The sequence below is a fragment of the Erpetoichthys calabaricus genome, chromosome 11 (genome assembly GCF_900747795.2).
Source record: "Erpetoichthys calabaricus chromosome 11, fErpCal1.3, whole genome shotgun sequence".
Taxonomy (NCBI): Eukaryota; Metazoa; Chordata; class Cladistia; order Polypteriformes; family Polypteridae; genus Erpetoichthys; species Erpetoichthys calabaricus.
Genome location: NC_041404.2, coordinates 63,196,710 through 63,223,488, shown reverse-complemented (window position 1 = coordinate 63,223,488; position 26,779 = coordinate 63,196,710). Strand labels below are relative to the sequence as shown.

Below are 26,779 nucleotides of genomic sequence, written 5' to 3'. Positions count from 1 at the left end.
GCCACAAATTAAAAGTAAAGCATCGAGAGACCAAAAACAGAACAGCACACCCGCCATCTTGGTGAGACTCATGGGAAATGCAGTTAAAGTGACCAAGAGCTCCACGCAGATAAACAGAACACTCTCACCATCTAGGCAATACGCAAAGACGAGGACAGATCACGTGGTGAAATCTGTGAAACAAGGACATCATGAGTGGTCAGTAGGGGGCACTAGTGAGAGCTCATCTACTGTCCCGAGTGCAGTTCTGCTTCACACACTTTAAAAGGTGGGCCGAGCGCCTATGAACGGATGGCCATGTCCCACTCTGACAGCCCAGGGACGTCAACATCTGCAGTTCTAAACAACAGCTGGACCTATGGGAGGTCTTCTAATTCTTAAAGGTATCGATAAACAATGGAAGTCAAGGGGAAAGAACTTTCAAGAGGGAACTCAATAGCACAACTTCAAACAAAGGATTCTGGGAATCGTACAAAGCAACTGGCGGAGATATTAGGACGGGGCTGGTGGGCTGCTTGCCATTACTCACAACTGGGAGGAAGCAGGGCTACTAGGGATGGACTCGGCCAGCGCGCTCATCTGAAGCTGGGCGTTGTGAATACTGTAGCCATCGTCGCTCTCGCTGACTGGCGGCTCATTCTCCGTCTCCGACAAATACGCTTCGTTCGCCTCTTCCTCCTTCGGCTCATCCATACTTGCCACCTCGCTGCAGCCGTCCTCATCTTTCATGTCCTGCAGCTGCAAAGAGGAACAAGACGTGTCCCCGAGCTCCTAGAAAGGACACATAAATCTTCAATTGACGAGGCCTTCACTTTACAGACTCCCAAGTTAACTTCTCTCAACACACTCTCTGCTCACCTTTGAAAGCGATTTGCACGATGTCCCAGCTACCTCTTGCCCACCTTCTGCAAGAAGACAAAGATAAGCTCAGCGTCATTCTAGTCTGTTGATTAGAGAAGACAACCCCAACAGCAGACCTGATGAGCACCTACCGTGGCAGTCCAACTGCTGCTCCGAGTCCTGCTGAGACAAGTCGTCGCTCTCACACTTGACTACAACATCAGTCGGGGAAGAGTGGGCATGTGGCAACACCTGATGGTAGGAGACAACAGTGTCAAACGTAATTAATAGCTCTGAATGCAAACATTCCTATGAGGGTCAAATGCCCCTTGTGAGAAACCAATCAAATGCGAGTGTGAAAAAGATGAAGGCATCAACTACGTGAGCTTCAGTTCTTGCCCTGCCACCCCACCGATGCAGCTGGACAGCGCCACGGCCCACTTTCATGGCCAACTCTCCTGGCTTCAATCAATTATTGACACAGACGTCGCAGGACCACTTAGTGTTCATGCATACCTCACACTGCGGCACTACATCTTCCACACTCCTCGTTTCACTGTAGTCCAAGTCTGCTGGCACTGCCGATGACGGGGTCTCCATGGCCAAGTTTCCTGCTAATGAACTGGGATCGATGCCCGATGACCTGTCCACCTCCTGCTCTGTCAGCTCTTGTTTCACCTCCAGGCCATCTCTCTGGGTTTGTACCTCAGGGGCCATGCCGCTTTGGGCAACGCTCTGGGACAGCACAGCGATGTCTTCCAGCAGCTGAGGCCCTTCTTCTGTCTTATGGGTCAGCTCTACGGCCCCTGTGACGACGTTATGTTCCGTTTTGAAGGACTGTTCCCAAGGATCTGTCAGAGCATGAGCATCAGTGGCGTCTTCACACAGTGACAAAGCGGCCTCAACTGCAGCTGCGTCCAAGGCTTCCGAATTGTCATCAACCTGGCAGAGACAATCGAGAGGAAGAAAAGAGTGAAGGGCCTGCGGCTCAGCCTGTAAAGAGCTCCTCGGGGTGGGGGTTTGGGGTGCACTCAAGGCTGACAGACGCTGTGGTGGGACAGCCCTGGCTCCAGCTTCATTTCTCTTGGTTTTATAAATACGATGTTCTAAATTCGGTTGGTGTTTCCACCTTCTTGCTTTGTTGATGTCACATGCTTTATGGTTGTGTTATGCTAATTAACGATTTCCAAGCCTGATATTCTATTGGCCCTGCCTGCTGTATGTTGAGCCTACTGGGGGGCTGTCACATGATGTTGGCACTTTAGTCCCCGCCTCCTGTACAGTTTAAGAGCCCAAGATGGCAACTGCAGCTTTAGGATTTACTGCGGTCTACTTGAGTGAGTTATTTTTTGGGAGTAAGGACTGGCTTTGTCTGTTTTAGGCAAACCCTTTGAAGCCTTCCTTTTTGCTTTGGCTTTTGTTAATATTTCTATAATTTACATGGTTAATAAATGTAACAATGTTAAGGGACACTGCTTTAGTTACAGTTGCCCAGACGTCTTGTGTGTTCTCTTTTCCTGTTTTTTTTTTTTTTTAGATGTAGTGGTATTTTGTCCTTTATTATCTTGGGCCTGTACAGCCTGCTACCCGCTTTGGCCAAAGGCTGGCTTTGGTTTACTAGGCCTTGGAGCCGAGAGCCAGGCAGACCATAACATACAGGGCATGGGAAGGCCAAAAAAACGAAGTAATACTGACAATCGGCTTACATCACTCACGTCACTGGTGCAGGCCTGTCCGTAGTTTATGAACAGAAGAAATGCACCTTTTATTTGTGTATTTTTGTTTTATAGGCATCCTCCAACTTGGGGGTTGGTGGCAGGACTGGCATTGGTTTAAAAAAAAAAAAAAAAAAAAAATGAAAAAACCTCATACTGTTCCTGGGGTGCGGAGGTGTCACCTGTGGCATAGCTGTACTCGGGTGAGGTGGGTATGACAATGTGTTGTAAAATCAGAATCCCTGCATGCTTTCAACCTCCTCCTCCCCAGTTATTCTGTAATTAATTGCGTCAACCGCCTACATGATCATGAAACTCTAAAAAAACACATCACAGGTCTGCTCCAACAAAGTAGGCCTCACCACCTCAGGCAGCCTGGCCCTAAACTCAAGAGGCAAGCTGACAGCCTGCACAGGCTCAAAAGTGGGGCAAAAGTTTGAAAGTCAAGAAACAGAAAAACTGAGCAAAAAAAAAAAATAATAATAATATTTCTATATTTCTATAGAATCCAACCAACTATATCCTAACTACAGGGTCACGGGGGTCTGCTGGAGCCAATCCCAGCCAACACAGGGTGCAAGGCAGGAAACAAACCTCGGGCTGGGTGCACACACACACACACACACACTAGGGACAATTCAGAATTGCCAATGCACCTAACCTGCATGTCATTGGACTGTGGGAGGAAACCCACGCAGACACGGGGAGAACATGCAAACTCCACGCAGGAAGGACCCTGGGAAGCAAACCCAGATGGGTCTCCTAACTGTGAGGCAGCATCTCTACCCACTGTGCCACCGTGCTGCCCTATTTTTATAGAATGAAATATTTAATTCTTTTAATAATGAATTTGCTTATGGGATTCAATAACAATATACAATGGAAAATAAAAGCAGGCATCAAAAAGGAAACAAAAGCAGAAGTGAACAAATCCAACAATCAGAAACCAGAGGGGGTACCTTACTTCAATGGCGGGAGTCAAAGTACAAGACAGGAATGAAGAAGCAGCTTTCTACTTAACTATTGGGGGGGGAGACAGGGTGGAGAACCAATGAATATACAAGCGATGCTCCATTCGTATCACTTCAGAAAGCTGAAAGTGACTCTCGGGTAGCATTTCTGACAAAACATCAGCCTTCAAATTAAGGAAAGTGTAAAATAATCAGTGAAAACCAGGACTATGAGGGATGGCAGGTGAATATGCGGTTCTGGTAAACTTACAGCAGAAGAAATGGGGCCCACAACTGACTGGGCAAACGACCGGCAGCAGCAATACACACTTCCACTAGAATTAGAAGAGAAGCTGCTTTGACCAGTTCAGGAATTTTCCCTTTTTCCTAGAAATAAGAGGACACCCCGAGTGTCTGTTTAGTAAAAGCAGCTCACGTTTTGAACTGGTGGACCATCTTGAAAATCTAGCAGGGTGCTGATAAATCTGAATGTGGCCTCACTGCTCAGTTTAACAACAGCCAACTTCTAAAGCTGGGAAGCACGTTAGCCTGCGATTATCAAGGTAAATATTTCATTTTGTTGGAGTTTTGGGTTGTAATTCAGAGAAGCCTTTTCTTTTGCTGAGGACGTGTGTACAGAATACGGCAGGTGAATACGCAACGTGCATACATTTTATGTGCAGTTCATGTTCTATTAGTAGGTGAAGTGTGTAAAGGATATGTTTGGTGTTTTTCAAGTCAAAGTCATGGCATATATAAACCTGCCACATCTTTAGATATAATAATACGCTGCTGTGGCTGTCCAGGATTTGTCTGTCCAGGATTTTAAATCACCAGGAGCTCACAAACCGTTTGACCTACTGACCTGAAATGTGGTACACGTATACTACGTGATGTCTACTGTCCGCTTTCGGGGTGATGATTGACCTCCAAGGTAATTCCTCTTTTTATGGTATTATCAACTCTCAGCAGCAGGGCAGGCGTGTGGCACATGCGTACAGGCGCCATTCTCATCCCTACCACCTTCGTCGTCACTTCCCCTACCGCTTCAATCTGCCTCAAGAATGATTTAAGATATGAAGACTTAAGTGCCAGCTTAAATGAAAAATGAAAGAAAACGTACTAAGTAATTGCAACACAAACACGGACTTCATCAGTTTTAACGCGAAAAGAAGAGAAGCAGCAGCCGCTAGTGTGGAGAAAAGAAGAGCTGACCAGGAACCTCTGAGCAAACGAATGATAAACGTACAGAGGAAGAGGATGAGAACTAGAAGTCGAGTGTATTCACTGCACGTTATCGTTATAGCAGTGCGCCGTTACTGGTGTCTTATAAATAAATAAAAACACACTTGCTATTGCTTTTTATAAATGGAGCTTAAAAGGTACTGCAGTCCCAATGTGAAGAACAGTCTTAAAACCTACCAACTACGTCTGCTTTGACGTCACAAAGGTTTCAGTTTAAGACATTGTGCCTTGTGCGTTTTGGAGGCGTTCTTGTGACAGGAACAGCGCATACCAGATTTGCCCACCGACTCACTCGGCTCCCATTTTATCGAAGTAACGATACGTTTCTTGATTGCTTGTCTGCTCTCTTGAAAAACATCAAACTTACGGTTCAAGAGGTTTCATTTTAGTAAAAACATTTATTCCATTGTCAATGAAGTCTGCGGTGTTTCTATTTTTTTTTATTAACCCATGGGATATGGAGCTTATACTGTATGTATGTATGAGGCTGGGGTTAACTTTAGTGTAAAAACATTTCTAAAATGTAAAGAAAAAATCCAGATGTGGGTATTGGAATTGGCCGACTGGGATCACACAGACTTGCAGTTCGCCACTTTGCTCTAAAAAGAACCTACCTGGAGCAACTCTAACATCTATACATGAATACAAAAAGCATAATAATTAATAAACAACCCAACATTAAACAAATAAGGCATAGTACAAAAAAAAACACCTTCAACAATAACATGGAATAATACTCAAAAGAAACCAAAAAGGCTAAACAGATAAAACAGACCTGGGTTTGACCCTCCTTAAAGCACAACTGTAAGACCTGAACTCTGTCGCAATGCCATCCACTGCAGCACATCACCATAACAATGTCCGAGATCAGCCGCATCTCCTTGGGTCCACCCAGTAACGCCCCAGTATTTGTCTACCTGTTAAACGGCACGTTATTTGCAGCGATCGCCAAGCAGTCGCACGTTTTCAAAGTCCTGATACAATGGCTTGGAATGGGGACCAGCTTTAAACAGCAGCAAACAAAAGACCACATCCATGAAATAAATCTGCAGTGCCTCGTGTCCCATAATGCACAGCTCAGGTATGCAGAATTTCCATAAACCACATGGGGTGTACCCTCTCTTACACGACGCTCAAACAAGATGGAGCCTTTGATTTGCAGACCCGTCCCCTCCACCCGTTGTACTGCCGGTACCCTAAGCCTAACTTCACAGTATTTTGGTTTTTGCTGGCGGTTTCTTAAACTGCCCCTGTAATTTGACCTTCTGCTTGCTTGTCGAAGCCTCTCAGATGTACACGAGAACTGTCCATCTAGCTCCCCATTTCACTCACTCTTCTTTAACTTTTAATCTCTCTCAAAGAGCACATGAAGTGCCACAGTAGCCAATGAACGGGCAGAACTGGCCAATGAATGAGTTCAGTTTAAAAGCTGCACCTCATTTACGTGTACACCACTGATGCACACAACTGAATTTTATTAACATGGCTTAATTAATAATATTTGAGCATACCGGACGTACGGATTGTCTCAGTGATTTGAGATTTTTTTCCTGGCAGTGTTAATATTGTTTGCTGTTGTTTAATCTGGGTGCCCAGTCATCTAGTAATGTACATCTGTTCAATCGGCAGACCTTGCTGTCCACAGTGACTTGCTATAATTGAGTAAACATCCGTTTGGAATCAAGTGTTCCAGAAACCTGTCCGCTCCGTTCTTCATGAACACACCAGATTTAACAATTCCCTTTGTTATCCTTACAGAGAGTCTGGGGTAATTTAAGAGGAACAAAACAAACATTTTAGAAGAGTATTCCTTTAAAAATAAAGAGGGCACCTGGTGGCAACCTCTTCCTTGGAGCTGTTTTGATGGTCAGCATGTGCACCAAAAAAAAAAAAAAAAACTTGCTGGAATATGAACATAAATATGCATGAAAAACTGTACTGTAGCATCAAAAATGGCCTCTGTGCCCTGACAGTGTGACTGTACAATGATTAACAAGTGATTAATCACGGCACTCCATGGGCATTAGCGATACGATGTCAAACAGCCCAGGGTAGTAAACCTTCAAGCCAATCCTGGCCAGCTGCCTTACCCTTTGATGACCAGAGTTTCCAGTGACTTTACATTCAAAGTGGACGGGAGGGTGTGAACCTGCAGGGTCTACCGAAGAGCTCAGGTGGCTGGAGACGGCCGCCACCATTCATTGAAAAGCCCTGACTTGAGGAAATGACATACCTTTTCTTCGATGATCGCGATGATGTCTCCTACAGTATCCAAGTCCAGCTCATCACCCATGTAGGGCACAGAGACCAAGTCATCATCCATGCCAAGGTCTCCCTTTGAGTCTCCGGTTACACTGCCTTCGGCAGACCTCGGCACACAGTCGCTGGCGAGCATCCCCGACATCAGGCCAGAAGCATCACCGGAAGGAGGACATTCTGCAGACGTCTCCGCTGGGGACTTCATGTCCATCTCACAGACTGTGGAAACACACCGTTAGTGGCCAGACTTGACACAAAAGACAGACTTTCATTGCTTTATCAGAGCTGCTGGGTTCCTTTAGTTAGGACCACCCTGACAAAAAGCAAACCTCTACAGAAGCCTTGTATTATCAGCTCTCCCAGAACGGCGTCTTATGTTCACATTCAAGCCTGCCTGCTCCAACGGGTGACAGAGTCTAAAGAAAGTCTGCACATGCTTTCCAAACATTCTCATTTTTTCAGAATGACCAAAATTAAGGCGCACACACACACACACACACAGTTTTCAATTTGTAACACAGCCTCCAAGTGAAAGAAGGAACAAAGAAATTCCAAAAATTCTAAATGAAAAGCGAGAAGAGCGTGCTGGAATGTTCACTAGTTCTAGCATAACCAAACGCCTTCCAAATTACGTTACTGTTAATAAAAAAAATAACTAAAACCACAGAAAAAACAAACATTTACTTCATTAAAATAAAAACGAAGGAGTGAAACACACCTAAAACTGAACAGATGGAAATGAAAATGCGTGGCTTCCATCCGTTTTAAAATAAACCCCATGGCCAGTAGCCTGTGGCTGACGGTCCCTCGTTTTTCACTAACTGACCACATCGTCAGATCACTAGAGACAACAAGCATTTGAGAAGACACCCAACGATGAAGAAGGCATAAAGTACTGTCTGGGCATACTTCATGAGGATGGCACAGATGTGGTCAAGAATGGGTATGTAATCAATGGAGGCGCTCAGGTTTGTGGAGCTCCACTAAAGGCAAAGACCCTAACAAATCAGAATTGACACTAAACCTCTCTGTAGACATCTTTGTGAAAGCAGTTTAAGGATTGTGGTGAACTGAAAAGCCCACCAAAAGGTCAAAAGACAGGCCATGGTGGTCGATAAACTCAAACTTTCTGTGCGCTCAAACTCCAAAGCGCACCAAGTGCAGCTATGGCCACTCATTGAACCAGAAATGTCAAGGCGTTCATGTGAATGACCCGCTTTAATCGGGTATCTGATCCAAAGTTACAAAGTCAACAGCCGACTCATTGAAAAGATGGACTCGGCGACAAGGCCAGTGACGCACATCTTAAATAATTGTCAAGAGTGCCAAGGGGCTCACTGTGTCCCCCCCTATGCTACGGAGATGTTTCTAATCCTTCATCGGGTAGCCATTTTTTAAGCTAAAACAAAAGCTGAACCGAATCTCTGAAATTAAAAACCTGATTGAGGTAAACCACCACCAATATAAAGTGAAACAAATGACCAAAGCTTAATAAAACTAAAGCAGAAACTGAAATGGTAGGCACAAATGACATAGAAGTAAAACATCAGTCAGACAAATTCAAACCCTGAACAGGGTTGTGGGGGCCTGATGGAGTCGACCCCTGCCAACATATAGGGGGGGAGGCCAGACCAAACCCTGGACAGGCGGTGCCAGTTAGTCAGAAATAAAAAGGGACTTAAAAACTGTAAGCCTTGCCTGTTAAGTCACGCTTGGCTGTTATGAGTAAAAAACGAAAATGAAGCGAAAAAAACTTAAAATGGACGAGTCCCTATCCCCCTTTACAGATGGAGCCAAAATATAACACAGATAACCTTAGCTCGCATCTTTCATACGCCTTTGTTGAGGTCTTCATGAGTCAAGTCACCGACTGCATGTGGCAAGGCATACGCGGGCACTGCAGACATTAAAAATGTTGATTTTAAAGCCATTATAATAATAAAAAGGAAATCAGAAATATAACCGTCATTTACAATTCTCATTAATGAGAAACCATTTTGTTTGCTATGACAGGCCTGCAGGTTCGGGAGCAGAACGATACTTTTGGGGTTCTGAAGAGGCAATAAAAAAAAAAAAAAAAAAAAAAAAAAAAAAAAAAAAAATCAGTTCTTGGCACACCCGCTGATCACATATCAGTCCCAAAATGCACTGTGAATGGGTGCGTTAAAGAAGCAGGGGCGATACAGGTTGACCATTCAAATTTACCAAACGGCCATTCATGGAGGTCTGGAGGAACACGATGAAGACATCAAGGCGAAGTTAAACAAACCTGAGTTCTTCTTCTATCCCAGGTCAGCTTTGGCCTTCTAATTTGACTTTTTTCATACGCCTTTGAATTTTATTCAAACAGCGGCCCTTGACCTAACACCCCATTAATATTTTTGTGATTCTACTCCTTCAAAATAGCTATTTCTTGTTCACACACCGTGACCCGTTATCAATTACAGCTCATCAGAACTGCACTCACTCCTCAGCACAACCTCCGAACAGTACAAACGTACCGCGGTCGCCTACGTCGTTACGTTACGGGAGTTCGGCTTACTTTACTTGGCTCTTCTTTGAGCAGCAGATGTTGTCGTTCAGTTGACTGCGACACTAAGCACAGAACATCGCGCTCGGGCACAGTCATGCACACAACGGTCAGCAGGGGGCAGAGAAGACACACACCTGTGACTGGAGGCTCCAGGATGGTGGCAGAGAGCACGGCGGGCTGGCAGGCAGGCTCCGAGGGTGACGGCAGGGGCAGCAGTGAGGGTGCTGGTTTAGCAGAGGCAGGCTCGCTGCTGACAGAGGAGAAGGAAGCGAGAGACGGGGTGAACTGCACTGGACCTGCCTCTAAAAGCCGGGACAGTGTGGGAGCCCCTGAACATGTAAAAGCAGACACAAAACAGGCACATTTCATCAGGCGAGACAAGCTGAACACAAAACATTTGGCAAACAAGTCATTAAGAGAGAAAGTTGAGGGCAGTTAGGGCAGGGAGCAGCAGAAAGCAAAGCTCTGTTGGCTGCAGCAGTTTGGATACCAGCTGATGACCTCTTTAACAGCTTTAGGATTTACATCAGTCGCCAGGTTTAAGGACAAGAGACATTCTCTACATGCCCTGCTGAGTGACAGAGGCCACTCTTGAGGGAACCAAAGGGGACAGCAAAGATAGCGCAGAGGACTTTAAAAGCATGTAGGAGATGCAGCCCAGATGAAGGACACACAAGCTCTCATGACCGGAGGATCACCTCAGGTTACCAACATGGCCGTCAGAAGTGTAGCCCACAATGGTGGGCAGTGTAGGGCTGAAAACGGGGCAAGGGAGGCTGGGCAAGGCATTCGCTTTATCCACTGGTTACCTGTAGCAGCTGGGGATGCAGGGATAGCTGGGGCAGCTGGTGGCATGTCTGTACTGTGGATTCCTGTGACCATTCCTCCAAACTCCATGTGCACTCCGGGATTACCCATGTGCACATCTGCCTCACTGACCTGAAAAAGAAAAAAAAAAAAAACCCACCCTGAGAGTGAGATTGGCAAAAACAAAAAAAGAAAAGGCCAAAGTAATCATCATCATCATCATCATCACCAGGAGCACAGGTTTAAAGCCTCCCCCAAATCTTTATCCCACACTGCACTGAGGCCCATCCTTTTCAGATCATTTAATATCACCGCTCTGCGTCAGACTCTTCACCCAGCCACACTCTGACTTCTGCTCCAGATGCCCAAACCACCTCAATGTGTTTCTCCAGTCGGCTCCACAGAGGGTCTTCCTCCTAACTCAGCATTAGTCTTCCTCTCACTCCATGACACTCCACCCACCTATCAAATCATTGCCATCTCTCTTATTTCCAGCTTTGTTTCATGTTCTACCTTCTTCTGCCCCATCTCACTCTCATTCATAAATCCTCCCCTTCAATGCCATGGAGGCTCCTCCAAAAGGCTTAATGATGAAAAGCTCCCGTAAATTTCTTCCCTCCTCCTCTCCATCTTTTTCCTCACATTTCTGCCCGCACCTCTGTCTGCATGTCACCCCCAGTAGCAGAACACCCCTACTTTCTCCAATTCAACTCCAACTAAACATCCACCTCTTATATCAGCATCCTACACCATTACACTCTTTCTACCCACAATGGTGGCACACGCCACAAGCAGACAACCCCTCACATCAGGTCTTCTCACCTGCACTCATATTTGCCAAACTTGTTGGGCCAGGTAACTCCCAACACCTTTAACACACATGCCACACAGGCAGGTGCCCACCTCCTCCACACATCCAACCGTGGCCTCTCTTCATTTGCCTGGAAACCATTAGCTCCCTAACAAGCTTGCCATTTAAGAATCTTCAATTCTGCTTTATTACTTTTACCATGAGAACAAGATGGGTATACAAGGGCTGCCATGGCGATCCTTCAATCCCCTCTCTGGTCACCACATCCACTTCTGTCACAGAAAGCAACAGACTCAGAATGGAGCGCGGGTCCAACCTCTCCGACAACCATCGTGCTGCTTCTTCAGACGCTGCCATCACCATTCATCCACACCTTACTTTCGAGGTGCCCACTTCGCAACCTCTCAAGGTACCATTCAAGGTAAGCTCAAAACATGTGACGTTTACATCTATGACGTCACTGATGGAAGATTACAAAAGATCAATAAGTAAATACACAGACACACTCATACCTGGCTATGTTTATATACACACACACACACACACACACACACACACACACACAGAGTACATCTAGCTACACAGACGCCCTCTCATCTCTCTACCTAGGCAATAGGAGGAGTGTGCGACCTCAGGATGGCACTGACCTCACCTGGACTGTTAGTTCCTACCATGGCACCGCTCTGCCAACAGCTGGGAAGTCCTGGACTGCCTGGCTACAGTCACATGCACTCTTTGTTGATCCCAAATTATGTTTTCATTTCCCTTTTAATCCAGTTAAGAGTTCATCGACTGCACAGATGATTACTTACAGATGGCTCTTAAGTTTAAACAAATGCTCCACCCAAAAATGATAGACAGACAGATGGATGTGAAAGGCACTATATGATAGATAGATAGATGGATGTGAAAGGCACTATATGATAGACAGACAGCATAGTTGGCAGGATTAGACAGACAGACAGCGTAGTTGGCAGGATTAGACAGATAGGATAAGTCTGTCTGTCTATCTATGTGCTTTATACTGATGACTAAGAAAATAATCCCAAATGCTCAGGGAGATCAAAAATTTAAAAAGTTCAATAGAATAGGCATCTATGGTGGCTAATGCTGTACAACTGAACTGAAGATCTGCCCCTCCCCTTCACTGATTGGTCAAGAGTCCTCTCTTCCACTCAAAAAGTCAGCCCTATGCAAATTCCATTGCCTGTTAATGGTGTGCACTGATGTTCCCAAAAATAATCAACATAAAAATATTTTAGCAAAAAATGCATGTTTGGCATGCTGTGAGCAAACACGTGTATGACTGACATGTGAAATTTGCGACTCTAGTCTCATGATGTTTTCCCATATTGTTTGCCGTTGTACTACACTGGTCACCATTGGTTTTTTTTTTAAACTTTGTTCTTGATGAAAATGTGGCATCAGAAACTCCTCGGTCACCACTACAAGGCACATGCGGTAAGTAACATGTTAAACACGTATTTCTGAGCGGGGCCTTCCTTTCATATGAAGTACCTCCTGAGCCTTTTTAGTTTTAATGTAAAAGTACGGCTATATTAACAGCAGAAGCCGGCCACTGTTCAAACTCTTTGCCATGGCTAACTTTTTACATGCCGACACTGTACAACACACTCCCTTACACTGCAGGGCCCTTGTGCAGTCCTTTCCTTCATTGAATCTTATAGCAGTTTGTGAATTCTGAATATTTCACTCACTGAGTGGGGTGTAAAGACCGATGGCTCTTTTATTCAGGCTGAAATAACACCTTTTACCGCCAAGTAGCAGGCTTGATCTTAACAGCGGACCAGTCCACGAGTCATGTGCACCACTTGTTGAAAAGCCACGTTCATTTAGAAACATGGAAAAAGAAAGTGAAGTGTTTCAGAAATGGGTCATTTAATTTCTTGTAAATATCGTGAGATTTTGGAGCTCTTTTGAGAAAAACTGTGCTGCACAGCGATACGCGGTTGGCGAGGCCACTTGTCGAGTAACACGTCTGTCTGTCTGTCACCTGATGGTTGATGTGAGAAGCGCTCTGACCTGGTCCTGTCGCTGCTCGTCTGCGGTGTGTGTGTGTGTGTGTGTGTGTGTAGTGAAGTGGCAGCTCCTGCCTGCTCCTGTTTTGAGGTTTTCTTGAAGCCTTTGGACTCGGCGTCTTCTCTTGGGTGCAAGACAGTGACTCACGTGTCACAATATAAAGACTACAGTAGCAAAGTGAGTGCAAAAGAAAAGAAGTTGAACAAATGACACAATAAGATCAATGAAATGAAATCCAATTTTATAAAACTAAAATTAAACAATCTGCAGCCACAGGGTACCCTCCAGGACTGGACCCTGCTCTAAACTAAAAAGACTTGATCCAAACACAAACACAATCCTCCTGAATGAGGAATCTGAAGCATTCCGTTATCCGTACTGCATCATCGCTCAGCCCTAAGCTCAAGCGCAGAAAGTGATTTCCAGTTTTCTTAAGATGCATAAGAAAGGTCAATGACAACAAAAGAACATACGGCGCCACACTGACCTGCCACTCCATCTGCTGGCCTCGAGTGCTCACCAGCACATTCATTTCCAACATCTGCTAGACCAACATCTCCTAAAGGTAGACTCTGCTCGAAGTTGTGTTCAGAGAGTTTTTAAATATGGAGGTTTGCTCACTAATGACGGTGCTGGAGAGTAGTGAGGTGTGGTGTGTCCGACATTCTCTGGACAGTAGTGACCGCTGACTACACCGCCCTTACCTGTCAAGCATGTATCGTTTCGGCTTATAGTGCCCTGTAATCTACCCATTCCTTCCCGCATCTCGATTATATGCCAATCATTTCATTTGTACAGCACCCTGTGTCACTGCTCCCTATCTGAAGGGTGAACTTCTGTTACCCAAACTTACAAGTCGAGGACTGCTGGGCAGCAAGCTTCCCTTCTTCAGTAGCTCAGAGAGCAGAGGCGATGGCGGAGGAGTGGCCTTCTGCCCTAACAGCTTCTTTTGAGGAGAGTCGTCAATTAGGCCGCTCAGATTGCTGTTCTCCAAGGATGAAGAGTTAGCACATGGAGGTCCAGGCGTCTCTGGAGCAGGCATGAAGACGGGGTTTACCGAGGGGCTCACCAGGCCTCCAGACACAAACTGCACAAGGCACAAAGCAGAATTAAATGGCGCCTCCATAAAGGTGAACAGATGGCTCCAACACAAGTGCTGCATTGAGGTTGACACAACTAAACTACTGACAGCCCAAACACACCACATGGACTTTGTTTCTTTGTAAAACGACTTGTTCTTGATCTTCAGTGAATCAGATTTCAAATGAAGGGCAAAGTTCTTTAAAACCCCCAAGTGAGCCACATGCAGGGATCAAAGTGGGCACCAGCACTGCCAAGGTTACCCGGCCCGGCTGAGGTCTCCCGATTCTCACATGCGAGATCTTTGGCAGCACTTCGCATTACAAATTTCCTTCAGAGTTCACGAGAGGAGAGACGGCAGAACCTCATAATCTGGCTTAATAGCACAGCGTCTGCCGAGGAAAAGGGCTGCCCAGTAAATTTTGCCACATAACGTTTATCACTGGTAACTGCTGCTGAAATCGCCAGGCTGTTACTGACCTCATCTCCACCCGGCTGGGGTGTGCTGACCATGGGATAATCCATGCTGGGGGAGCTGGCACCCAGCGGTGAGCGCACGTTGACACTAGGGAGCCTTTTCGGAGTGTTCTTTGCTGCTTGTCGTGCTGAAAGACAGACAGGAGACATTTTAAGGCTGACAAAGAGCATTCATGAAGGCCGCTAGGCAGGCTTCACATGTGGAACGACGTACAGCACGCGGTGGTCAAGGCGAGTGAGTTATGTTTACTTGAGAGAAGAAGTCTTTGTGGAACAACAGCGAGCCCTGCAAGTCTTGTAAAGACAACCTACAGAGTGCTGGAGCTTCAAAGAACAATCTGACAAGCGGCGAGCTCGGCCGCAGCATTAGCAGCCATTGGTAAGTTCACCCTGCTTGGCCAGTCGAGACCAACGGAGCAGGTAGACGTCAGCATCGCTCAAAGCTTTATATTCAGTGTTACTTTTAATTCAGTTTTTGGAGCCCCATGTGGCCTTCTGTGTGTGTGGGCTGAAACTCGAATTGTGTCCAATACTTCACGGTGCATTAAGAGGGTTTAATCAGAATCAGCTTTATTGGCCAAGTATATGTACACATACAGTGCATCCAGAAAGTATTCACAGCGCATCATCACTTGTTCCACATTTTGTTATGTTACAGCCTTATTCCAAAATGGATTAAATTCATTTTTTTCCTCAGAATTCTACACACAACACCCCATAATGACAACGTGAAAAACGTTTACTTGAGGTTTTTGCAAATTTATTAAAATAAAAAAACTGAGAAATCCCATGTCCATAAGTATTCACAGCCTTTGCTCAATACTTTGTCGATGCCCCTTTGGCAGCAATTCCAGCCTCAAGTCTTTTTGAATATGATGCCACAAGCTTGGCACACCTATCCTTGGCCAGTTTCGCCCATTCCTCTTTGCAGCACCTCTCAAGCTCCATCAGGTTGGATGGGAAGCGTCGGTGCACAGCCATTTTAAGATCTCTCCAGAGATGTTCAATCGGATTCAAGTCTGGGCTCTGGCTGGGCCACTCAAGGACATTCACAGAGTTGTCCTGAAGCCACTCCTTTGAAATCTTGGCTGTGTGCTTAGGGTCGTTGTCCTGCTGAAAGATGAACCGTCGCCCCAGTCTGAGGTCAAGAGCGCTCTGGAGCAGGTTTTCATCCAGGATGTCTCTGTACATTGCTGCAGTCATCTTTCCCTTTATCCTGACTAGTCTCCCAGCCCCACAGCATGATGCTGCCACCACCATGCTTCACTGTAGGGATGGTATTGGCCTGGTGATGAGCGGTGTCAGGTTTCCTCCAAACGTGACGCCTGGCACTCACACCAAAGAGTTCAATCTTTGTCTCATCAGACCAGAGAATTTTCGTTCTCATGGTCTGAGAGTCCTTCAGGTGCCTTTTGACAAACTCCAGGTGGGCTGCCATGTGCCTTTTACTAAGGAGTGGCTTCCTTCTGGCCACTCTACCAAACAGGCCTGATTGGTGAATTACTGCAGAGATGGTTGTCCTTCTGGAAGGTTCTCCTCTCTCCACAGAGGACCTCTGGAGCTCTGACAGAGTGACCATTGGGTTCTTGGTCACCTCCCTGACTAAGGCCCTTCTCCCCCGATCGCTCAGTTTAGATGGCCGGCCAGCTCTAGGAAGAGTCCTGGTGGTTTCGAACTTCTTCCACTTACGGATGATGGAGGCCACTGTGCTCATTGGGACCTTCAAAGCAGCAGAAATGTTTCTGTAACCTTCCCCAGATTTGTGCCTCGAGACAATCCTGTCTCGAAGGTCTACAGACAATTCCTTTGACTTCATGCTTGGTTTGTGCTCTGACATGAACTGTCAACTGTGGGACCTTCTATAGACTGTGTGCCTTTCCAAATCATGTCCAATCAACTGAATTTACCACAGGTGGACTCCAATGAAGCTGCAGAAACATCTCAAGGATGATCAGGGGAAACAGGACGCACCTGAGCTCAATTTGGCAAAGGCTGTGAATACTTATGTACATGTGCTTTCTCAGTTTTTTTATTTTTAATAAATTTGCAAAAATCTCAAGTAAACTTTTTTCATGTTGTCATTATGGGATGTTGTGTGTAGAATTCTGAGGAAATGAAAAATGAATTTAATCCATTTTGGAATAAGGTTGTAACATAACAAAATGTGGAAAAAGTGATGCGCTGGGAATACTTTCTGGATGCACTGTACAAGGAATTGGACGCCGGTTTTACCTAGAATTGTCTCTGATGCTGTGAGATTGACTTAAGTGTTCATGAGAGTGATGGCCTGAGGGAAGAAACTGTTCAAATGTCTGGTAGTTTGGGCGTACAGTGCTCTGTAGCGCCTACCAGTAGTTGAAAAAGGTTGTGACCAGGGTGTGATGGATCTGCAGTGATGTTTTCTGCCCGTTTCATGACTCGAGATCTGTATAAGTCCTGAATGGAGGGCAGATCAGCACCAACGACTTTTTGTGGCTGAACCAAACCAGACTGTGATAGATGAACAGTCTGGATTACTGCAGAGTAAAATTGGATGAGCAGCTCCTGAGGCAGGTTGAACTTCCTGAGCGGACGCAGGAAGTACAACCTCTGCTGGGCCTTTCTGACAATTGTGTCTATGTTTGGTGCCCCCTTCAGGTCCTGGGAAATTCTGGATCTCAGAAACCTAAAAGTTTTCCACAGCAGACACAATCCTGTTGAGTAGTGTGAGAGGGGGCAACACTGGGGGGGCTCCTCCTGAAGTCCACTGTCATCTCCACAGTTTTAAGCTTGTTCAGCTCCAGGTTGTTTTGACCGCACCAGAGGGCCTGCTGTTCGACCTCTCGTCTGTATACAGACTCGTCACTGTCCTTGATGAGGCCAATGACTGTCATATCATCTGCAAACTTCAGGAGTTTACACAAATTACTGCACCTCAAGAGACCCGTCTGTTAGAGGGAGAACAGCAGAGGGGAGAGGACACATCCCTGGGGGGCACCAGTGCTGACTGTTTGTGTGCTGGATGTGATTTTTCCCAGTCTCACTTGCTGCTTCCTATCTGTCAGGAAGTTTGTGATCCATTGGCAGATGGGAGCTGGTACAATGAGCCAAGTGAGTTTGGTGTGGAGGACTTCAGCTCGGCGTTCAATACTATCATTCCAGAAGTCCACAAACAGGATCCTAGCATATGTCCCTGCAGAGTCGAGATGTTAGAGGATGTAATACAGTCCCATGTTGATTGCATCATCCACTGACCTGTTTGCTTGGTAAGCAAACTGTAGGGGGTCAAGCAGGGGGCCTGTAATGTCCTTCAGGTAAGTCAACACCAGTCTTTCAAAGGATTTCATGACCACAGACGTCAGGCCTGTAGTCATTTAACCCTGCGATGGAGGTTTTCTTGGGAACTGGGATAACTGTGGAGCACTTACAGCAGGAGGGAACTTCACATAGCTCCAGGGATCTGCTGAAGATCTGTGTAAATATGGGGGCCAGCTGATCAGCACAGACTTTGAGACAGGAGGGTGACACATGTAAGGTCAAAATGTAAGGTTTCTGCATTTTCTTTGTCCAGCCAGATTTCTTTATGAATTTCATTGCTATTGTTGAACTGGTTTTTCTCCACCACACCTGGTCTCCAACAGAAGTCTAAGTGTCCTTCACAAAACCCTTGACATGTATACAAATGACTGGGCAGCTCATCTTCAGAACGAGACACAGGCCTGCCTCTCAGATAGAAGGCTTGTTTTATGATAGGCCCGATCACTAAGACCTGAGCCCTTACCACTCACAAGATGGCTGACCTGCTGCTTGGCGCAAGTGCTGAGTGATGTGAAAACACACAGCTCGGCCAGAGAAAATGCACATAAGGCCAAGAACAAGACAGAGAGGCGTACTTACAGTAAAACAACTTACCCTGGTATGCCGCATCTGTAGCCTTCCTTTTCAGTTCAGCCTCCTCCTCCTCTTGCTTCTTCTTCCTTTAAAGATATGGCAAAAAAACATCAATTGGTTCACAGGAATACAAATCTCATTCTACTGCACTTCTCTAAATGAAAATTAACAGGACAAAAAGATAATAAAATCAGAGGCCGAGACGACTTGCCGATTATGAAACTGGTTGGCCCAAAAGCCCGAGCATGGGGTCCCCCAGACTGAAAACTTGTTATTTGGTGTTGCTCTCCACTGCCTTCTCTTGCATTTTTAAAGGACTTTGTACAGCAGAACTTTATGAATGGCATTAAATTAAATAATGTTGACCCCCGAGTTAACTGGCCTTATGCAGACACCGACCTCAAATTTTTCCATAAAAGATAACTGAGTGACCACCCCTTCCATTTTATTTACAGTAGAACCTCTGGTCACGAACGTTTCCGAACACGTATAAATTGGGTTACCATCAAAAAGTTTTGCAGCTGTTCACGACCACACGCTCTGGTGGCGAACAAACACACTGGCGGCCAGTTTCTCTTCCGGTTCATACGTGCCAATCATTTGCCATTTTCTTTTGTTTGCGTATACAGGGCCTAACAAAGCAGCGGATGTTGCAAAAGGAGTTATAATGTCAACCAAGCAGAGGCCTCAAGTGCTGGAAGAGGCGGAAAAACTGTTGCTAGTGTGGCTGAACGAGAAGCAACCTGCAGGGGACAGCGTAAAAGAGGCGAGGACATGCACGAAAGCCAGGAAGATTCATGGTGATTTGCTGAAAAAAAAAAAAAAAAAAAATCCTTCGAGTGGTGAAGATGAGGAATTTAAAGCCAGTAGAGGACGGTGTGAAAAGTTTCGTAAGAGAAGTGGCATTTCATTTTTTTCCCTGTGCTTAAAATTTAAAACAGCGTGCGGTTCATGAGGGTCTAGCGCCAACTCTTACAATGTTAGTATTCTATGTTGTTCAAGGTCTTCTCAGTGTTATTCAATGTTTCTACATTTAGTTTACTATTACACTGTGCATTCTATGGTATAATTAACTATTTTTGTGCTTAAAAAACTTAAAAAAAAAAAAAAAATATATACATATATATATACACACACACACACACACACACACATACATACATATATATTTACATACAGTTCGTACAGACTGGAATGGATTAACTGTATTTACATACAATCTTATGGGGAAATTATGTTTGGATCGTGCCCAGAGTTTTGGAACGAATTACAGTCGTGACTAGAGGTACCACTGTATTCCGTTAGTGGTATGAGGTCTACTCTAAAGGGCATTTCAAAATAATTAATAATCATTCTTTGCATTTATATAGCGCTTTTCTCACTACTCAAAGCGCTCAGCAATTGCAGGTTAAGGGCCTTCCTTGCTCAAGGGCCCAACAGAGCAGAGTCCCTATTGGCATTTTACGGAATTTGAACCGGCAACCTTCCGATTGCCACTGCAGATCCCTAGCCTTTCAAACCCAAGCACACAACTCAGGCTGCCAATTTGAGTACAAAGATGAAAAAAGAGAAACTGAACTTGGAAAACTGAAGCAACACACCACCTGTGTCCACATATTACAGGTCTCTCTATTATAATAAAAAACTCCTGGGACGAGACGAGACTCTCAGAGAGACACTTTCATGTCCTATGAGATGAGACTTTGTGCCAAGAGATTTAAGCAGGCCCGGGGCCAGAAATAAAGGACAAAGAGTAGAGGACAAAGTAGAACGTCATAAAGAATTCAAAAACGCTGGCACGGCACACATGCAGAGCAGGTTAGAGATAATGGAAGTAGGAAAATTCAAAAGTCTCAAAAAAACTGATAGTAAAGATCGCATTAGCGCAAATAAATGGAAATTATTACTCGGGGAAATAACAGAACAGCGAAAACAGATTGAATATATTGCTTGTATTTAAACTTTTAAGTCAGAGACTTGTAGATCGTCTAATTCGTGTGGCCATCAGGGTGTTTCTTCCTAATGAAGAGGAGTATCGATGAGAATTAAAAGATTTGTTGTTTGGTGAAAGTGAAATCCAACCACGCGAGCGGCAGAGACGCAAAGGGGATGGCGCATAGCGCAGGCCGGGGGGCTGGTGAGTGAAGCCCCCTAGTGTAAAATAATAATAATCATAAAACAAAGAAGTGTGATAGCGGGGGTGCTGCATACCGAGTTCATATCCCACGCCTGGTCACTTACACTTTCTGCCCAGGTCTTCGCTGGACTTCCACCTAACTTAACGAAATTATATCAGTGGAGGAAGACTGAAGTTTCACAGCAAGGCAGTTTGTGTTACAGCTCGTAGGGCGGCAGACCAACCAAACGTCACATGTCGATGAGCACAACTGTGTACATGTGACAGTAAGGACCCTATAAACATTCAAATACATAAGGAAATGAAAGGCACTAGATGACTGGTAGATATGAAATGCACTACAGTTCTGAACTTTATCAGGTAAAGCAGTGCTTGGTGATCATGGCGGTGCCAGAGTGTGGCAATGTGTTGCTTATCGATTAGCACACAACAGTAAGAATTTCAATGGACTCTGTACACATCTATCTACCTATCCATCCATCTGATGACACCATCTAGTTCAGCTCACTAGTCTGGGCGCCTGCAGTAAGAATTGAACTGAACTCTGTACACACGCAGCAATACAAACCTACACTCCCAAAGCTGTGCAGATTAAGTCAAATTGACCTGTGCAAGCAGGTGTGTAGGCGCACGTAAGTGGGTCCTACGATGGTCTGTCTTGTGACAAGCCCAGTTAGGAGAGACTCCAGTCCCTAGCAAACCAGGACGGCATTAAACAGGTGTATAAATATTGTAATAATAAAGTTAAAAAATTAAATGTGAGGCAAAACACATCGCGACGGCCTGAAGCCATCGCATGGACGCTAATGTGGAAGACCCTACATGATCTGGAAAACTCTGCAACTCGACCAGCCGCTGAAATGAAGGAGCTACTCTTCATCAATGATGAAGAGGAACCTTAACCCAGATCTGCAGTGGAAGCGGCTGTGTACCATCTGCTTCACAGCCCCATGCCCGTCAGTACGTGTAAGCATCTTCCTCCAGCTCGGACGCATTAGAGCAGCAGCAGTCAAGCAGAATATGGGCAACATGTGCACAGTGGAAATAAGGCATCAGAAAACATCCAAAAATGGCAGAAGGTGTGAAGTGCTTACACCTTTTAATCATTTAAGGTTCTCAGTTTCTGATTTTATAGTGTGCCCTGAGCAAAAAAATAACTTTACAAAAAAAATAAACCACCACAGCTATTTGCCAGCTAAATTACCTACAGAAAAAAGCCTAAATAAGTGCGAGACTGGTGGGTGGGTCTGGGCCTTTAACTTCTTGACACGGGACGGCCACAAGTAAACTAAATCACTGGACTGCACAAACCCCATGGAATTTCTGGGATGCGTATCCAAAGAATTCTTCCTGATCTGTGGAAGCGGCCCTGGTTTCTTAAACAGCTGGCAGTGCTACTTGCGGTTTAGATGTTCATAGATAATCGGAGATGACTTTACATGAGAATATCATTCCAGAGGTCTTCCAACTTGCTGTCCAGGTGACCGGCTTGAATCAGTTCTGCTTCTTTCTTCAGTTTCCTTTAAAAAGAAAAACCAATCAATCACAGTATGGACTACTGTATGTGAATACAATGTCAAAATAAAAAGGTTTATATTGATGGATGATCATCTCCTTCATCAGGACAGCATCAGTTTCTCTGCACCAGAAAAGGGACTAACAGATGGAAGCACAAAATGACAAACCTGCTTACACAATTGGTCAAATGAAATAAACACACAAAGGCCCCAGACATTTTATATTAATAACCGACTGGGACCGACAGCTCAACACAAAGACATCAACGGAGAACAAAGTCCATCATCCGCACAAAAGGACATCCACACTTCCGCGCTCTCCTTTAAAGGTGGCGTCCGACCTCCGCCCACACCCTAGCGTGTTCACTTCGCTCGTCCTCCACACTAGACACACATGTGCAGCTTGTGTTCACACACACACAAACAGTAACAGCAAATACAAAAACACCAAAAGTGACTGATGACAAGGCGGACTTGTCACGGAGCGTAACGCACACGTTTACGGGGTGCACAGCTGCCGAGAGTCTGCAATGAGCAGGACCCAATCAGGGTAGGGCCACGTAATAAGCAGGAACCAATCAGAGCGCAGTTAGAGCCTGCAATTTCAAAACTCTCCGTTTTTCACCCATCCAGACTACAATGCTGAGCTGGCGTTCTGGGGAGCGATTTCAGGTCTCCATTTATGGGAGTTAAAATCACCGGGGTGTTGTGGCCGAAAGGCAAAATCGGAGACAAATGTCTGCATCAGCCGACTCCATTCATTCTTTTAAAAAACAACTTAAAACTCCTCTATTTAGGAAGGCTTTTAACTTAACGGAACATTCTGCCCTTTCTTTCAGTTTACCTCTTATATCACAAATTAGGGTATTTGTTAAGTTTTGCTTTTAGTATTTTACTCTGGTTTACTGTTCTTTATTCTATTTAATGCTTTGTTATCCGTTTCATTGTTCTATTTAGGAAAACACTTGTATCCAATGTTACATCCACCCTGCTGCTTTGTTTTTTTCTAAGACTCTGAAGCGCCTTAAGCCTGGTAAAGGCGCTATATAAATAAAATGTACTATTATTATTAGATAGATACTTTATTAATCCCAAGGGGAAATTCACATTATTATTATTATTTATAACTGAAAATGTAGCAGCCTCAGACGACGAATGGGATGCTGGCCTATAACCAGTCAGATGGACGTACGGTGGTCCGATGTGTGCCAGGTGATGTACCTGTGTAGCTCCTGAGTCTCTTTGATGATTTTTTTCAGCTCTTCGATTCTTTCGGCTGTCAGTTTCCGAACGATGACATCTTCCACAGTCTCCACCACCTCCCCCTTTTCTCCACGTTTCCGTCTATCCAAAGGGGGGGGGGTAAAAAAAAAACAAAAGTAAGAGTTGATTTCTCCAGTGCTGGAAAGGGTTAAAAACAACACACAACAATGAAGACAACATCTTACTTTGGCGTTTCTGTTGTTTCTAGAAGCTCCGAATACTGAGAAGCACAATGCTGGGGGGAATCAAAACGTGTATTTGCAATAAAAATTAATAAGAAAGTCAAAACATTTGTAAATGCAGAAAACCTGCAAAAGGAGATGTAGTGGCAGCACTCAACGGCCAACGTACCTTCTGAGAGAACCAGTCTGGCGGCCGGCCGGCCTCTGCAAAGGGCTTGATAGCTCTGCTGACTGAAACCCTGACAAAAGTAAAAGGTGCCGATTTAAACACACAGGAAAAAATGAACAACACCGCAAGTGGCATTTGTAGGGCAACACTGGCAGAAGGATCAGAGCCAGTTGTCAACGGCAGAGCCATGGCTTCATTAGCAGAGCCACTAACGGAGGGCACCAGCGACCCCTGCAGGCTACGGAGATCTGGTGCGGATTCACATTGTCAAAGTGAAGAGATTCGGCGGCACGCTGGGAGTCAAGAAGGTGACGGGGCTGCAAATGTCACCCTACCACAAAAATGGTCGCAGACTTCAAGTGTCTGCAGCCTCCGCTAGTCCACCTCACAATGACTGCACTGTGCACCGCTCGGTGAGATGCCCTGGCACCTAACAAATGTACGCAGGGCCACCGACTCGCCTTTCACATGATGGGCACCCCTTTCATTGCCTTCCTTGAGTGTGCAGTTGGTCTTTTTTTTTTTTGTTCACCTTCAGAAACCCCACGTCCGCGGCCGCCCTGTCTGTTCAATCCGTCGCTGAACAAACTGACTGACTGACCGACCGGTCAGCTCAAAAAGCTCCCGACTCCGACATCGCGCCCCTCTTACCAGTTCTGGTCACCGCTCCTCATCACCGAAGAGGCGAGGCAGAGCTTCTCTTTGATGGACCACGGCTCAGTCGGGCCGAGATTCATTAGCTTGTGTTCTAAAAAAAAAAAAAAAAAAAATAGGAAGCAAAAGTAAATATGAAAATATCACAAGCAACTAAGCAGCAGTTATTCTGTCAGTTGTCTCGTTTGCTTTGCTTGGTAAGATGAAGCCCCACAGTCCGCTTTTAAAAAGACACATGTCGTCATTGATTAGTTTGGTGTTGAGAACCACCTTTTTCTCTTAAATATTACATTTAGAGGAGCTCTAGTCACTTCCCTCTTCTATACTAGATTGACTTCTTGCGCGTTTTTTATTTATACAAAAATTACTCACTCCCAATACCAGCCGCCATTTCTGCTAAAAAATCCTTTGTCTTGTTAGAAACTCATCCGGGTTATCGCTACGCGCTGTCGTAGGGTTTGCTGGGAAATGTAGTCCAAAGAAAAAAAGCAGGCATGCTTATCTATATACATCATATATTCTAACAAGAACTCTGTTTATCAGCGAGGGGGATTAGCTCAAATGGTAGAGCGCTCGCTTAGCATGCGAGAGGTAGCGGGATCGATGCCCGCATCCTCCAAGTAATTTTTTTTTTCTTTTCGGTTTGGTTAGTATCAACCCCTCGTTATTTTCAAGATCGTTTTGCTTTGCTCTAATTACTTTATTTCGAATCTGAATGTCCGCCTGCTTAATGCATCACTGTGACGGTGACGGCCAAGTCCAACATTTTGATTTCTTTTTGATTTTCTTCCTTTTTAGTAATACTGGTATGAGTTCAGACCATATATAAGTATTTATTTTTCTATTTATGCATTTATTTAAAGAGCTTCGGTAAAAATCAAATTTCCCCTGGGGACAATCAAAGTACTGTCTAACATGCTTTGGCATAAAAATTAGCTAATATATTGTTACACATTATTAAGAGGAGACATTTACATTGATTCTCTTGGCAGACGCTTTTATCCAAAGCGACTTACAAAAGAGGTAAACATAATCAAGTAACTTTAGACAAAGGCCAGTTCTTTCAGCACGTGTCGTAGGACAGGTAACAAAAAGTCGATGGCCACAAGTTAAAAAGATGTTAATAGATAATAAATATACAGTATAACTATGGATTACAACGCAATTAATCTTAGTCTAACAACAAATTAATCAAGTTTTTTTTTCTTTTTTCTATCAATTAGAGAGATATGACAGGTTGGCACTGTGTTACCGTCCAACTGTCCAAAGATGCACTCTGTTCACCGGACACTCGTTTTGTCACAAATCATGGAATCCCTGTCAGCGTCTCTTCGTCGTTCTTGTTTTCCACTCTGGGCTCCTTGGGTTGCTGCGACCTTGGCACGACTCACTTCTCGTCTGCCAGCTTTGCTCGGCCCTTTCATGCGGCTTCCTTCTCTCGCTGGACCTGCACAACCCTCTTCTTGTGGAGCTGTCTCTTCCTCCCTGGAGGCAGTAGGTGTTGCCATCCTTGTGCCTCATGTCGTGCCAGCCACATACCCTTGTCTGCCTGCGAGCCCCTGTGCTCTGTGTGAGTGTCATGGCAGCGTTGACGTCTCTCACCTTGCCTTCTCCTGCCCAGAAGTTTAAATCTCCTTCACTCCCTGATTAACAGGACGATGAATTAAACAAGGGCACATCCACATTTCCTGGGTTTAACAAACAGTGGAAACACAAGTTAACAAAATGTATTGTTAGCAACTATCAATGAGTACACATATGCTGATAGAAACCAATATTCTCAGACTTGTTCATTTTCCAAGTCAGATAAATATTGTACATACATTTTCCAAGACAGGAGCAGTTCTTTTATCACAATTTTGTATTCTTTGTATACTTAAGCAGTTAAAACTTCAAAGCGGTGACTCTTTTGCAAGACACCAAATACTGACGTCCTGTAGACAGCCATGACTATAATCAGTAACGGGATTACCCATGAAATTTGCCTTTTAACTTCTCACCCAGGTCCCAACAATGGGTGCCTATTGCCTTTTCATATGCTGTGTTTTAAATGTCATATTTACATGTTCCTCTGCCTAAGAGAGAAATGGAGCCACTCAGTGTACAAAAAATGTCCCCCTCTGACATTGACAGAACAGACATAAGAGACAAACTCAAACTGGGATAGACTCCGAATGTCTCACAGCCCTGCTCAGGATAAGCGGTTAAGAAAATGGATGAATGATCAAAG

General features: G+C 45.0%; 1 protein-coding gene and 1 non-coding gene across 4 annotated transcripts in view; one reads left to right on the top strand and one right to left on the bottom strand.

Annotated features, from left to right (window-relative positions):
- The window catches only part of brd8a (bromodomain containing 8a), a 39,183-nt gene extending 14,194 nt beyond the window's left edge, over nucleotides 1-24,989 (bottom strand). Inside the window, exons 1-16 of one of the 3 annotated variants that reach the window (XM_028813194.2) lie at nucleotides 24,922-24,989; nucleotides 24,547-24,643; nucleotides 23,896-23,965; nucleotides 23,730-23,779; nucleotides 23,503-23,625; nucleotides 22,204-22,284; nucleotides 18,649-18,713; nucleotides 14,761-14,885; nucleotides 14,054-14,287; nucleotides 10,352-10,481; nucleotides 9,677-9,871; nucleotides 6,984-7,228; nucleotides 1,357-1,782; nucleotides 993-1,092; nucleotides 859-905; nucleotides 530-771 (exon numbers count right to left, since the gene is read on the bottom strand). In XM_028813194.2, coding sequence (XP_028669027.1) covers nucleotides 530-771; nucleotides 859-905; nucleotides 993-1,092; nucleotides 1,357-1,782; nucleotides 6,984-7,228; nucleotides 9,677-9,871; nucleotides 10,352-10,481; nucleotides 14,054-14,287; nucleotides 14,761-14,885; nucleotides 18,649-18,713; nucleotides 22,204-22,284; nucleotides 23,503-23,625; nucleotides 23,730-23,779; nucleotides 23,896-23,965; nucleotides 24,547-24,643; nucleotides 24,922-24,940 — 2,249 coding nt within the window. In that variant the 5' untranslated portion in view covers nucleotides 24,941-24,989. The remainder of the gene's footprint in view (nucleotides 1-529; nucleotides 772-858; nucleotides 906-992; nucleotides 1,093-1,356; nucleotides 1,783-6,983; nucleotides 7,229-9,676; nucleotides 9,872-10,351; nucleotides 10,482-14,053; nucleotides 14,288-14,760; nucleotides 14,886-18,648; nucleotides 18,714-22,203; nucleotides 22,285-23,502; nucleotides 23,626-23,729; nucleotides 23,780-23,895; nucleotides 23,966-24,546; nucleotides 24,644-24,921) is intronic. The other 2 variants (XM_028813195.2, XM_028813196.2) reach the window with 2 other exon arrangements.
- A 106-nt stretch (nucleotides 24,990-25,095) lies between these two features.
- trnaa-agc (transfer RNA alanine (anticodon AGC)) lies at nucleotides 25,096-25,168 on the top strand. Its single transcript has one exon. It is a non-coding gene; the product is annotated as a tRNA-Ala (tRNA).
- The last annotated feature ends 1,611 nt before the right edge of the window (nucleotides 25,169-26,779 follow it).